Source organism: Corylus avellana, chromosome 4 (genome assembly GCF_965113065.1).
Source record: "Corylus avellana chromosome 4, dhCorAvel1.hap1.2, whole genome shotgun sequence".
Classification (NCBI taxonomy): domain Eukaryota; kingdom Viridiplantae; phylum Streptophyta; class Magnoliopsida; order Fagales; family Betulaceae; genus Corylus; species Corylus avellana.
The window spans coordinates 10,273,370-10,289,309 of NC_142493.1; the positions used below are offsets into that span (position 1 = coordinate 10,273,370).

General features: G+C 38.5%; 1 protein-coding gene across 1 annotated transcript in view; it reads left to right on the forward strand.

Moving 5' to 3' along the window:
* The first annotated feature begins 217 nt into the window (after positions 1-217).
* LOC132178046 (metacaspase-1-like) overlaps positions 218-15,940 on the forward strand; it is a 110,572-nt gene continuing 94,849 nt past the window's right edge. The window contains exons 1-3 of the mRNA XM_088515537.1: positions 218-632; positions 13,099-13,423; positions 14,123-14,228. Of these exons, the coding sequence (XP_088371663.1) occupies positions 218-632; positions 13,099-13,423; positions 14,123-14,228 (846 nt within the window). The remainder of the gene's footprint in view (positions 633-13,098; positions 13,424-14,122; positions 14,229-15,940) is intronic.

Consider the following 15,940-nt stretch of genomic DNA (forward strand, 5'->3'; position numbering starts at 1 on the left):
TATTTTATTAAGGGATGTATGGAAAGAAATATAAGAAAAGCTCGCAAATGGTCACCACATTTACAAGCTACATCGTCAAACCGAGTAGGGCTCTGAGAATATGAGTTTAGCAAAGGCAAAAGCCCCTGCCAAAGGTCACCTCTTTCCGGCGCCGTTGCTTAATTTGATGCAAATTCAATGAAGGCTCAATATTTCTGTGTGCTATATATAGACAAAAATGGAATCAAAAGGTACATCCAGTGGGAGCAACAAACCGGGTAAAGTGGCAAAATCCGTGCCAAGAGCATTGTCGTCCGGGTCAATAATTGAGTGCACAGATCGCTCTTCAAATCGAGACCGTGGACTGCAGAGACTGTTGTCACCATTGAAAGCTCTTGAAAGAGTCAGCGATTTTGATAACGATTTCAAGAGCAAGAATTTACGCCGTCCAAGGCCAAATCTTTTGAATCGTCCTTTGGCAACTGGTAGACGTTGCCCGGAGATGCACCCAAGGAAGCGCGCTGTTTTATGTGGGGTTACTTACCGGAACTGTAAATTCAGGCTCAAGGGAACCGTTAATGATGTGAAGAGCATGAGGGATTTGCTGATTAATCGCTTTGGTTATTCCAAGGACTGCATTCGCGTCCTTACAGGTAATTTTCCTAAATGGTGCATCATATACGCAATGATACAATCATACACAATTTTTTTTTTTTTTTTTTAGCTATCCACATGTTCTGAATTTCTATTACATATATGTGAGACAATTTCTCTATTTTTTTCCTTTATTTTCCTGTTTTGAATCTTTAGATATAATGTAGGAGAAAGCTAAGAGGTCTCCTTTGTTCATTTTGTTAAAATAACTCGAGAATAATATATGTATAAACTGGATATTGTATTTCTGTATATATTGAACTGTATACAAAGGGGCCTATTTATGTTAGGAAATTAATCCTATTCTCAAGACCCGTGAGATGCGAAAAATAAGAAGAATGCAGAATAACAAAGATAAACAATCACACACGACACAAAGATTTAAATAGTTCGGCTTAACAAGCCTACATTCACTGGCGGAGACGACCCGGAGAAAATTCACTATCAAAAGATGAGTACAAGAGAGTAACAGGGCGAGAAAACTACTCAAACCCAAAGCCCCAAATACACCCAATTCTCTCTTTGCCCAAAGGAGAATAATAACAAAAAGGAGAAAAACACTCTCTTTCTTGCTCTCTCTTTTTCTCTCAATTGTTGGCACACCAAAACAATTGCTTTGTTTTTCTTTCTACGTTTATGTGCTGTGGACACCCCTTTTTATAGGACATAAAAGTTGGCTAAGCAAGGCTCCCTCCAATTCCAAATTGTAGAAGGACTTCAAGTCCAAGTCATGCTCTAAAAGGAAAACCAATTCCAAGAGCAACTAGGAATACAAAACGTGAGCCAAAAGGATCCTCTTTTAATGATTCTGGGTCCCACCAACTTTATGGTGAAAGTCACAAAACGCCAACAATCTCCCACTTGACTTGAATCCCATCAAGTTGCAACAAAGTGGATCTCCTTCGGATGTCTCCTCCACCTCTTCAAGCTCGAAGACCAACTGAAGCTGCGCACAGCTTCAGTTTCTCAATAGTCACACCTTTTGTCAACATGTCTGCTGGATTCTCAGTTCCATGAATCTTCTCAAGTAACTATTGTCCACTTTCAAGAAGAGACCGAATAAAGTGATACCTCAATTGTATATGCTTTGTTCTTGAATGATACGCCGGGTTTTTTGCAAGAAAAATGGCACTCTGACTATCGCTGTGTAGAACGCCCTTCTCATTCTTCTTTCCCAACTCATCCAAGAAACCTTGTAGCCAAACCATCTCCTTTCCAGCTTCTATCATGGCCACATACTCCGCCTCTATAGTGGAAAGGGCTACAATTTTCTGTAATCTTGAGGTCCAACACACAGCAGTACCTCCTAGAGTATATACAAACCCTGTAGTACTTTTCCTGCTATCAACATCACCCGTTAGATCAGCATCCACGTAACCCTGCAGCTTTAATTCTGCACTTGTGAAGCAAAGGGACATATCTGAAGTTCCTCTCAGATATCACAAAATCCACTTGACTGCCTCCCAATGCTGTTTCCCTGGATTACTCATGTACTTGCTCACAACTCCAACTGCATGTGCAATATCCGGTCTAGTATAGACCATTGCGTCGTGTTTATTCCGCATTCTTTTTATTTTTCACATTTCACGGGTCTTGGGAATATGATTAATTTCCTAACAACTGGTATCAGAGCCTAGGTTTACCAACAAGTCTCGGCCCAACAGTCCACGGGAGAAACAGGTTGTCGCCCCTCCAACCTAGGCCCAATGTGTAAGGGGAAAATTGTTGGGTTTATCACACATCGGTTGTGGAAGGGGTTGGTGGTCACCTTATAAGTGTGAGGGAAAGCCTCACCTTTTGAGCTAGCTTTTGAGGGCGAGAGAGGCCCAAGACCACCCAACAATTCGTAGTTAAATGAGGCGAGATAAAATAAAAAATACAATTAAGAGTTAATGAAAAATATTACAGAATCAAATCAATATAAATATACAGGGAAATATAGATCAATTAGCAAATATAATGATTATCAAAATATATTCTAGCATCCCCCTCAAACTCAAGGTGGTAATGTAGATGCCAACTTGAGTTTGGAAACAAGATCATGAAACCATCTAGGTAGATGTGCTTTGGTGAACACATCGGCCAACTGAATAGTAGAAGCAATAGGACAGAGACAGAGAGTTCCCTACAAAAGATGATGACGCTCAAAATGATAGTCAATCTCAATGTGTTTAGTACATTCATGAAATATATCCTTATGCACAATTTGAATCGCACTCCGATTGTCACAAAAGATAGGAGAACTAGAGGTCTGAGAAACACCCATATCATGTAGGAGCCAACGGAGCCAAATGAGCTTAGAGGTGGTGTCAGCAAGAGGACGATACTCAACTTTAGTGCTAGAGCAGGCAACAACAGACTGTTTCTGGCTACGCTAAGAGATGAGAGAATCACCAAGTAAGAAACAATAACCCATGGCAGAACGATGATCAGTGGGATCACCTGCCCAATCAGCATCTGAATATACATGTAAGTGTAATGATGAGTGAGAAGAGAAATGCAAACCATAAAACAAAGTGCCATTCATGTAGTCAAGGGTGCGAAGAACAGCGGCATAATGAACTGAGCGTGGTGCGTTCATAAACTGACTAACAAGATGAACCGCATAGGCAAGATCTGGTCGTGTCATAGTAAGATAGATGAGACTTCCAACTAACTGTCGATAGAGAGTGGCATCGGAAAGTAACTCACCATTAGTGGCTCGAGGCTTGACATTTGTCTCTAGAAGGCTATCAACAATTTTACAATCACTAAAGCCAGCTCCTGAGAGAAGATCTGAAGCATATTTTGCTTGAGAGAGATAGTAACCATCTGACTCAGAAGACACTTCCAATCCAAGAAAGTAGCTGAGAAAAGCCAAATCCTTCATCTCAAATTGTTGAATCAAAAATTGTTGAAGGTTACAAGTATCGACAGTATCATCGCTAGTAATAATCATATCATCTACAAATCATAAGAGAAGAATGAGACCAGCACCTGATCATCGGATAAAAAGAGCAGAGTCATAGGAGCTAGAAACAAACCCAATTTATGCAATAGCGGAACTGAATTTGGCAAACCAAGCCCGTAGAGCTTGTTTCAGACCATACAATGCCCGACGAAGTCGGCAAACCTTGTGTGGTGGATGATCGTATCCAGGAGGAGGCTACATATAAACTTCTTCACTAAGATCACCATTGAGAAACGCGTGTTTCACATCCATTTGAAAAAGATCCCAACGACGTACAGAAGCCACAGAAAGGAGGGATCAGACAGAAGTAAGGCAAGCCACCGGTGCAAAAGTCTCCTCATAATCAATGCCATACTCCTAATTGAACCCCTTAGCCACAAGATGTGCCGTGTATCGCTCAACAGACCCATCGGATTTTGTCTTAATCTTGTATACCCACTCGCACCCAACCGTAGTTTTGCTTGAAGGTAAATTAACTAAGTCCCATGTGTGTGTTTTGGTAAAAGCATTAAGTTCTTCAGACATAGCATTCTGCCGCAGAGGGTTAGTACAAGCCTCGCGGAAAGAGTGAGGTTCATGTAAAGTAGCAAGAGCAGAATAACAATGATAATCATAAAGATGGGAAGGAATAACTTTTACCCAAGTAGAACGACGAGGGACAAATTGATCAGGTTCGAGAGTAGATGGATCAACAAGCGGGACATGGGCATTGGGGCTGGCCGTCGGAATGTCATATGGAGAGCTCGTCATCCCTGTATGATTAGTAATTTCGGGCAACAAATCAAAAGAGAGATTAGTGAAGACAGGAGAAAAACTAGAGGGACAAGGAGGAAAAGACTCTATACCACTAAAGAACCTATGTTCCCAAAAAGTGACATGACTCGAGATGCGGAGACGTTTGGCAATAGGATCATAACCACGATACCCTTTATGTTCAATGCCATAACCAAGAAAACAACATAGTCGAGAACGAGGTTCTAATTCAGTGCATTCATGAGGTGGAAGAAGCACAAAACATGCGCAACCAAAGACGCCGAGGGATTGGTAATCAAGAGGAGAACCATAAAGGAGTTCATAGGGGGACATATTTAAAGTAACGGGAGACGAGACCTTATTAATGGTGTAAACAGCAGTAAGAGCGGCTTCTCCCCAAAAGTGTTAATACCACTAAAGAACCTATGTTCCCAAAAAGTGACATGACGCGTGATGCGGAGACGTTTGGCAATTGGATCATAGCAACGATACCCTTTATGTTCAATGCCGTAACGAAGAAAACAACATAGGCGAGAACGAGGTTCTAATTTAGTGCGTTCATGAGGTGGAAGATGCATAAAACATACGCAACCAAAGACGCGGAGGGATTGGTAATCGGGAGGAGAACCATAAAGGAGTTCATAGGGGGACCTATTTAAAGTAGTGGGAGACAGAACCCTATTAATGGTGTAAATAGCAGTAAGAGCGGCTTCTCCCCAAAAGTGTTCAAGGATAGATGCAGAAAGGAGTAAAGCCCTAATTGTGTCTAAGATATGTATGTGATTGCGTTCAACACGACCATTTTGCTAAGAAGTAATCAGACATGAATGATGGGGAAGAGTGTCATTTTGTTTAAGAGTAGTAAGGAAGGTAGATTCATGATACTCCATGGCATTATCAGAATGAACAATTTTTATGTTTTGGGACAGTTGGGTTTGAACCATCCTTTGAAATTCATAATAAATTTTTGGAAGTTTAGACCAATTTTGTAAAAGATAAAGCCATGTGTATTGAGAATAATCATCCACAAAAATCAAAAAATAGCTAGATCCCCCCATAGTGGGAATAGGCGTAGGGCCCCATACATCAAAATGCACCAAATTTAAAGGAGTAAAAGAAATCGAGTCACTATCATTAAAAGGTAAAGCACTTTGTTTTCCAAGTTCGCACGCAACACAATCAAATAACTCAAACTCAACAGACCCTAATTGACCACTTGTAGCTAAAGAACGAATATGAGAAACAGATGCATGTCCTAAAAGAAAATGCCATAAATTGAGGGTGGTAGGTGGTGATTGAGAGGAAGTGGTAGCACACACAAAAGGACGAAGATGGAAAGATGAAAGCTCAAATTGACATCCAATCCTACGGGCGGTCCCAATTAACTGTCCCGTTTGTGGAACCGGCACATCACAACCTCATTTAGAAAAATGTAATTCTAAGCTAAGTTCACAAAGTTGGCCAATGAATAAAAGATTTAATGAAAGATTAGGCACGAAATATGTATCAGACATAGATAGTTGACGAGTAGAGACAGACCCGATATGACTAACATCAAGATGTGAACCATTAGTATTGTAACTGGTGGTAGGACTAGGTAAAACAAATTTTGAAGAAAATATGGAAGAGTCTGGTGTCATGGGATTACATCAAGCATAATAACTATACCAAGAAGAATTACTTGTTGTGGTGGACATGGCGGTATTAAGATTTGACTTAGATAAAACTTGACGATGAAGAGCCTAAATTTCTGCCAGGGAAAGAGTATTGGGTTGGGGTGCAATATCGGTGGAAGACATATCTAATGTATCAGCATGAGTGACAGCAGCAGCCTTATGACTAGGAGCTCGATGATTCCCACCATAGTCTTTTTTCTGCAATCATTTTACTTGTGGCCAAATTTATGACAGTAATGGCACTAGATATTTCGATTAGACGAGGAGGAGCCGGTCAGAATTGGACCAGGGGCACACATGTTGTGTGAAGCAGTGGCCATGACCATCTTAGAGGTGTGTAGTGATGTGGTATTTTTGTGACCAAAAATATCAATTATAAAAATAACCACTCGCAATAGGACGAATCTTTGTAGGATACGGCTATAGAGAGGGTGTCGAACCTCAAGGACTGCAGGGGTTTTATTATTAAATTCGAAAGATTAAAATTAACTTAATTAAAAAGATATTTGATTTGATTTTCTTTAAAACTAAAGTGCATGAAAATAAAAGAGATTTAAAATAAGAGAGAGAGTGTAAGGTATTGACTTCACCTCTATCCGCACAACAATGGTTAATCATAATTAATCCCAGAAATTCATTCTATGCATGTTATAAATAAACAAGAAACTACCTTATTAAAGAATAAGCATAATCTATCTTCGGTTGGCACGGATCGTCCACCTAACCACTAAGATGCGGTACGACCCGTCTTCCCTAGGTATAAATTATCAATTTTTTTAACAGGATACATATAATCAATGAATAAGTGTAACCCATCTTTGGTTGGCACGGATTGTCTACCTAAATTATACTAAACTAGGGTGTAGTACAATCCGTCTTCCCTAGACATGGCCTATCAAATCCTGTTGATGATATGTCAATTAAACCCATTGTATAACTATCATCCTCATAATCACAGAAAACAAGAATGATTTGAGATCAATAAAAGTAAAATACTTTCTAAGACAATAGAAGAATTTTACAAATATTGATTTTGGAATTTAAGAACAATTGCATTTAATATGAAGAACATAAATCAATTGTAGCAATCCTCATAGTTATACAATCAACATGCATAAATTGAAAATCTAGAAATTAAATACAATCAAACCATTGTGCTTGAATAGGGTTACGTCAACACCCCACGAAGGGTTTTAGCCGCTCATGATCTTCTAAGCTCCAAAGACAATTTATTGAATTTTTACTCTAAAAAGCGGTGTCTTTTTGCCTCTGGCGCCCATGTGCGCTCGAGTGCACTGTAGCTACTGTATGTACTACAGTACTTTGCTACAGTAACCCCGCTACAGTAACCCATGCTACAGTATTTTTGCTACAGTACTTTAATTGCATTTTGAGCCCAAAATCAATGATTTTCTTGTATCTTTATTAAACACCTGAAAGCACAAAAACAAAATAAAATCAAACAAATAACAACGCTAAGGAATTAACATATGCAAATAAAGGGGTTTGAATGTGCAACATTTGGCGCTTATCATGTAGCTTCATAGCAGAGTATCGGGTCTCTTTTGAAATGAGTTCACTAAGGGCACTTTCTAAGGATGGCAATGGTGAACGGTAAAGAAGAGAAGCCTGAGTATTCTCAAACTCATCTCAAATTGCTGTAAGAAACTCCACAAGGCGCATGCTATCGCAAAGAGCGATCTACTGAGAGGCATCAACGTGATTCGTCCATTCTGGCTCACATAAAGCTAATTGATTCCAAAGAGAAGTTGTTTGTAAATAAAAATCAGTAATACTCTGACCTGGTTCCTAGCGCATGTGATTGAGCTTGGTCACAATCTAAAAACGTTGAGCAAGATTGGTAGTGTTGTAGTGTTGGGTTAATATGTCCCAAACAACCTTGGCATTGTCAAAAGTGCCGAAGGTCATACTGATGGAGGCGACACAAGTGTTGGAAAACCATGAGATAATCCTGTAATGGATACTTCACCATGTTCGTAGGTGAGTAGAGCAGGCAACAACGAGTTCCTCATTTTTAGCAACATGCTTAGGTTCTTCACCAAAAACATATTCCCAAATAAAATGTCCCTTGAGCGACCTACTCATATTCTAAGACCAAGCAAGGTAATTGGTGCCATCAAGAATGATGGGGATAGGTTGGGTAATATCTTTGGTGTTCGGGAGAGTGGTGTAGTAGGAGGTAAGGCCATCTTTCTTTCTTTCTCTCTCTTTTTTATTTATTTTTTATTTTGGGTATAATCTAGTGAGGCTGGGTGTAGGGTAGGTTCTGTGAGTCTGGCTAGAGGTGGGGATCAGGTGTGGGGTATGATATGGGATATGAGCTTGGTTTGGCAGAAAGTAATCAGATGCAGTAGGAACTATTTTAGAGAGATGAGCTTAATTGGACATACGAACGGATGGTGGCGCATGGAGGCTCCTCGATGTGCGTGCCTTTGGTGGGTCGGTTGATCGATTGCCTCTAATCCAGAATCTAGGATTCATGTTTTGCGAGCGGTTGAGGGCGATAGCACATGACGGCTGGCAGTAGCGGGTCAAGGAGGAGGCAAACTAGAGCAGTGCTTGAGGGTGCGTGGGACTTCGTTTGGACACGTGGTGGCCACGGGTAGGCAGAGCGATAGCCTCTGATCAAGGATCTGGTATCCTTTTTTCATAAGTGGCTGAGGACGATGGCACATGGAGGACAATTACGGTGCGTGGAGCGCGTGCTTGACTGACAGAAATACACTAGCGGGGCGTGAGAGTGCGTGAGTTGTTGGAACAGAGAATTTAGACCGTCATGGTGTAGATCGGAACATTTAGATCTTGTTGGTATAATTTTTATACCAAAACAAGGTTGAAAAGCCTCCGAATTTTGACAGAGACCGTACGGTGGTGGTTCCAAGAAAAAAATTCTCTAGGCAAGATACTATAAACCTAGCTTTATACCAAGTTAAAATAACTAAAGAGTATATGTATGAACTAAATATTGTATTTCTGTGTGTATTGTACTGTATACAAAGGGGCCTATTTATAGTTGAATAAGGCCAGATAAAATAAGAAATACAATCAAGAGATAATGAACAATATTACAGAATCAAATTAATATAAATATATGGGGAAATTTAGATCAATTAGCAAATACGGTGAATATCAGAATATATTCTAAAACATTTCATCACTGATCCTGCACATATTAATTGGAGGCCTGTCTCTATACCATACATCATCTATTGCAAGAAGACATAGGAAGAAAAAAAAAGAAAAAGTTTAATTGTCTGTAAGACTTTAATTTAGTTAGTTCGCTTCTATTTCCATGAAACTGGTAATCTGTTTCGCTTTTGTTACCATGAGCTCAATGCAGAGCCTAAATATAGAATTCTTTAGTTTTGTTTACCTGTGGATGATCAGGATCCTTACAATTTTGAGGAAACTGCGGATTCTGTTATTAGAAAAATCTCGAAATAAGAAACTTAATTTTAATGACATCTATTTGAGTATTTTCATTTCATATTCTCGTATGTTACTAAGTGACTTGAAGATGTTGTCTTTTGTTTTCTTTAAGAATTATTTACATAAGCGTTACGTGAGAGTTATATGAGATGTAAATGAATGAAGTTAATCTGAAGGAGTTAGAAGGGTCATTTGTATCCTATAAATACCCATGTAAACAAGTTATTTTATCAAGTTGAATAAAAGAACACAAAGTCCTCTATTAATTCAGTGTTTCTCTTCCTTTTTTGTGTTCTCTCTTAGTGTGCTTAGTCTCCAATTTTCAGCAATTTCTTGTTCTTAGAGAAATAGCCAATTCAACCTTTCCATTTCAATTTCCTCACATTTTCAAACACAATTTTGATCATTAGTGTGTTCATATGAAGGAGTTGTTTCGGTCGCTAGATGCTTTGGAGATTGTAGAAAAAGGCTAATGAGGCTAGTGACGAAGCTCCTTTGAGTCCTAATCGAAGATAGGCTTTTCAAAAACTTCGAAGGAGGATCGACAAGCTCTCTCACTTTTTCATCAATGTTTAGACGCTACTATGTTCAAGAGTGGTGAACGCAACCACCTCCAAGCAAACATGAGAAATTCTCCTAAACTCCTATTAAGGAGTTGATAAAGTGAAGAAAGTTCGCATTCAAACATTCAGAGGCGACTTTGAAGTTTTGCGAATAAAAGAATCTAAGTCGATTGCAAATTATTTTTTAAGGGTGTTGGCCATAGTAAATCAAATAAAGAGATATGACAAAATTGGAAAAGATTCTCCGTTCCTTGCAACAAAAATTCGACTATATCATTGTAGCTATTGAAACCATGAGTATTGATCAACACATGGGTTCTCTACAAGCCCATGAAGGCTCAACAAGAAGAAGGAAGAGCCATTGGAGTAAGTTCTTGCTACAAAGCTTTATTTCAAATATAAGGAAGAAAAGCAAGAAAAGAGCCAAAGAGGACAAGGATGAGGATGCTTTATGGCCGTGGTAGAGGAAGAGGAAGAGGCGAACGTATTTTGAACAATTACAAAGAGGATGACAAAGAAAAATAATTCGAAGTAATATAGAAGAAAGTATGATAAATTTCAAGTTAATGTTATAATTGCTAAAAATATGGTCATTATGTATGGGAGTGTAGAAGTCGTAATAATAATGTTGAAGAGAAAGCCAATTATGTTGAAAACGAGGAAACAGAGCCCACTTTGTTGCTAGCTTGTAAAGGAGAAGAAAGAAGAGAGAAGAACTTGTGGTATCTTGACAATGCGGCAAACAACAATATGTGTGGAGACCAAAAAAAGTTTGTGGAGCTTGATGAATCCGTGAGTGGGATGTTACATTTGGAGACTGTCTAAAGTTCCAATAAAAGGAAAATGTATAATTTTAATTCACTTGAAAAAGTAATATTTTGAGCTTGTGATAACTCTTGGAAAAAGACTATGAAGTTCATATGAAAAATTGTAGTCTTTTTCTAAGAGATGACAAGAAGAATTTGATAGCCAAAGCTCCAATAACAAGCAATATAATGTTTTTATTAAATACTCAAATGTGGCTAAGTGTCTCAAAACTAGCTTGAAAGATTCATCTTGGCTTTGGCATTTGAGATCTGGACATGTAAACTTTGGCGGATTAAGCAATTGAAAGGAAGAACACATGGGAGTTGGCGACCATTCCAAAAGATCAAAAACCCATTGGAGTAAAGTGGGTGTTCAAGGCAAAGAAGAATGCTATAGGAGAAATCGAGAGATACAAAGTAAGATTGGTTGCCAAGGGATATAGTCAGTGACCGGGCATTGATTATGGTGACGTTTTTCCTCCTTTTTCACGTTTGGAAACCATAAGGTTGGTAATTTCTCTTACAGCTCAAAATAAATGGAAGATTTATCAAATGGATATAAAATCCACTTTCTTGAATGGACTTATTGAAGAAGAAATTTATGTTGAACAACCAATGAGCTATGCCATCAAAGGGGATGAGGAGAAAGTTTTGTAATTGAAAAAGGCATTCTATAGCTTAAGATAAGCACCAAGGGCGTGAAACAGTAGAATTGATAACTACTTTCAAATGAATAGCTTCATCAAATGCTCTCATGAATATGTTCTTTATGCCAAGGTGTGTGAAAATGGAGGTATTTTGTATGTAGATGATTTAATTTTTATAGGCAACAATCCAAGTATGTTCCAACATATCAAGAAAACAATGACTCAAGAGGATTTTTTATTTCTCAAGGAAGTTTCGCAAGAAAAATTATCAAAAAGTTCAAGATGAATAATTGCAACCTTATTAACATTCCGGTAGAAAGTGGAATTAAATTGTCAAAGCATGAAGATGGAGAAAGAGTGGATTCAACAAGCTTTAGGAGTTTAGTTGGAAGTTTAAAAAACTTGACATGCACATGCCAAGATATTTTCTATGGAGTTGGGCTTGTTAGTCACTATATGGAATCACCTACCATAACTCATTTCAAGGCGGCTAAAAGAATTATTCATTATGTCAAAGGTACAATTGATTTTGGTCTACTTTCCATCTTCTAATGAATTCAAACTTGTGGATTATAGTGATAGCAATTGGGGTGGAGATGTGGAAGGTAGAAAGAGTACCACCGGATTTGTTTTCTATTTGGGTAGTTCGGCATTTACTTGGAATTCTAAAATGCAACCAACTGTGACACTTTCAACATGTGAAGCTGAATATGTTGCCACTACGTATCTTATCAAGGCAGCCAAAAAGGTTTCTTTCCCAAATCCTACTTCAAAACTCTTTCCTCTTAAAAAAATAAATAAATAAATAAAAAAAAAAACAAAAACCAAACCAAATCAGGCTGGAAGCTGCCAACACACAGGCCTACCAATACCAGAAAAAAGTGAAGCAAATGAATGAAGAGATTGTTATGAAAAAAAAAAAAAAAAATTAGATCTCAAGCTTCGGTTTGGTTTTTTTTTTTTTTTTTTTATGAAGAACGAGTTCTAAACAAAAAGGTTTTGGTAGAGAACTTGGCTGCCTCGATAAGATATAACTTGGACAGATGATATATTTCAAGATGTGAGATATAACAACCAGTTAGACTTCCCTACTAACAAAATCTGCAAGAAATTTCGGGAGATCCTAATCTACTTGCGAGTGGTCTGCATAAAAAATAAAAATTACTACATGGTTCCTTGCTTGGTTAACCAAATTAAGCTTGAAAAGGATTTCATACAATTGAGATACAAAAATATGGTGCCTATAAAAATCTGGAAAGGTTGTCGATGGCAAGCATAGTGAGGAATATATTTTTTGTTTTGTTTGAATATAAAGCTCTAAAGTGATTTGTATTTAACCAACTCTAATTATGTACAAAGCTCATGATTGGTTTTTAGACCTGTTTGACTCAAAAGGATTTGGAAAAAAAACGTAAAAAGTTGTGCTAGTTCGTTCCATTATATATTGCTCATTTAGCAACAAATGGGCAGCATGCTTCTATTGGTCAAATGTGGCTCCAATGGATCAATAATTAGTCTTTGGATGTTCAAATTCAGAATTATTTTTGTTTCAACATACATTTACTCATACTTGGAACACATAATTTGTGATTTGCGCAAAAGATTAATACCATAATGCAGAAGAAGAACCTGCTTTCTACCCGACCAAGAAGAACATACAAGAAACCTTGAAATGGCTTGTGGAGGGCTCAGAATCCGGAGACTATTTGGTGTTCTACTTTTCCGGCCATGGCCTACGACAACTTGAGTTCGACAACGATGAGCGAGATGCGTACGACAAAGCTATTTGTCCGGTCGATTTCTTTCAAGAAGGCTTAATCCTCGACAAGGACATAAATTTCACCATTGTTCGGCCGCTCAAGAAAGGTGTCACCCTCCATGCAATTTTCGATGCTTGTCATAGTGGAACCATTCTTGATCTAGAGTACATATACAACCCTAAAACGTGGGTATTTAATTTATATTTAATATTTCTAGTCTCTAATAATAATAACGTACACTAATAAGCCTCTAAATTTATCATGAGAATCAATTGATACCCCAAATGCTTAAGGTTTAGGAAAAAATCAAGATTAGTCCCTAAATAAGTTTTCTGGTGATTTCAATTTTGTTCCCAGGTTTCTAATTTTGACAATGAACTCTTTAAGTTTTACCATGCTTCAATTAATTAATGGATCATTCTATCAACTTTCCGTCCAAATAATATAGACAGTTTGTTTGTCATGTGAACAATTTACCATGTCATGTCATGCACCAAAAAAATAAAAAAAATAAAAAGAAAAAGAAAAACTAAGAGGGTGCGTAGGCGTTGAATGGCAAGAAGGATCGATTTGAAATATAGGGAAAATTTAATTGAGGAGCTAATTGTTGAAACTGATGCCCTGAGAACTAAATTTTAATTTTGACAAAACTTAAAGACCAACTTGTTTCATTAATATAGCCCTATTTTTTTATGTTCATGCTAATTAAAATTGAAATTCTATGACATAAGGAATTTTGATTTTGATTTTGATTTTGATTTTTTTTTTTTTTTTTTTTTTTTTTTTGGGTTGGTTTTTATATAGATATGGAATCTAAGGGAAGGCAATGATGACCCATTACATTGTTTGTTAATATTAAATAATTTTTTCCTTGAGACTTGCAGAAGTAAATGGGATGATAACAGCGCTCCTTCAAAAGCTCAAATAAGTACAAGCGGTGGAATTGCAATTTTTTTAAGCGCTTGTGAAGATGATCAAATGGCTGCCTCTGTAAGAAATTTTCTTAATTAATTTCTTCAAATAAAATCTTTCAGCCAAAATCTCCTATACGAGATTATGCCCCTTTGAATATCTTGTAACACTTTTCTTTTGAATTTGTCTTGTATATTTTATTTTTGTTATTATTATTTGTTTAAGTTGATATGTACGAATAGGGCTGGCAATTTAACCCGCAACTCACAAACTCGACACTTAGTTTTAGAGTTAAAATTTGGGTTAAATGGGTTCGGATCGTTTCTGACCCGTTTAATAGACATGTCATGTTTAGGGTTGTTGGGTCATAGATCGGCCACATAAGGCCCAATAGGCCTCTAGGTCTAGTCTACACTACAAACCCACTAAGACCAGGCCCAGGCCGAGACTTAATCGGCCTAGCCGATGCATGGTCAGCCCACTAAGGGCATAACAGTCTTTTACCGTGGGTACAATGGTCATTAAGCTATTAGAGAAAACCCACGTTCACTACTCAAACGTGGGATTCACCCAGCACCCAAACACAGCACCCACGTTCGCCAGAACGTGGCACAAATGTTAGCGCCTAATCAAGACACGTTCACCCGAGGATTACACAGGTACCCACGTCTGACACAAGTGTGGCCGAGTCACCCACTAACACACTCCACGATTTCATGATCGTGGAGCAACCCATAACCCACGATCCACTTCGCCAACATGGCACACGTGGATCCTCGGGAACATGGGGCCAATTATTTTGGGGAGACAACTGTTACCTGATGCCTATAAAAGAGAAACTCAAATTCATTATTTGGTAATCTAAATTCTCTCACAAACTCTCATTGCTTATTACTCTCTCCCTCTCAAATCAATTACTGACTTAGGCATTAGAGCTATCCCCTGTTGGCACACCCCAGCAGCTTTTATCCTATTGTTTGTTATCTTTTGCAACGACCACTCCTCGGACACCGTGCCACTCCTCAGATATCGTGCCACGTCACTCCTTGGAAAACTTTCATCAACAGTTTGGCACCGTCTGTGGGAAATCAATTTTCATGAGTTCCTATCATTCACAATCCAATATGGTGACTACACACTCAAATCCTAATAGCAATATTCAAGCTGGAGCTCCTGGAACCTCCAACGATCCCAATGCTCGAATCGTCACCATGGAAGATTTCATGAGGTGTATGACAGAGTCCATGGAAGCCATGAAGAAGCAGAACGAAGACCTCGTTTCCCGACTCCCTGTTAGAGAGAACCGAGATGACCGAGAGTGTGAAGAGAGGCGTGAAAAGAGAGGTAGAGAGAAATGACCCGTACATCACGAGGATAACAAGAGCTCTGTTCATGGCAGCGATGATACGACAGTGCAAGGAGGATCTCGTCATGAAGAATCCCGCCATAAGAGATTGCACCATGAAGAATCTCGTCACGAAAGATCTCATTGTAGCAGATCTTATCACGAGACGTCTCTTCATGAGAGGCATCAGGAGACCAGCATTGACAAGGAGGTCAAGGATTTGAAGGAGAAGTACGCAAAGATGGCTCTTTTGATGAAGAATGGAGAGGATTGCTCGATAGCCTAGGATCTGATGCAGAATACCAATCTACCCTTCACATATCGGGTAATGAGGTATTCTCTCCTTGACAAGTTCAAAGTTCCTCGAGTGGACAAGTATGATGGAAGCAGAGATCCTACCGACCATATGGAGAGCTTCCGAGCTCACCTAATCCTCCATGACATC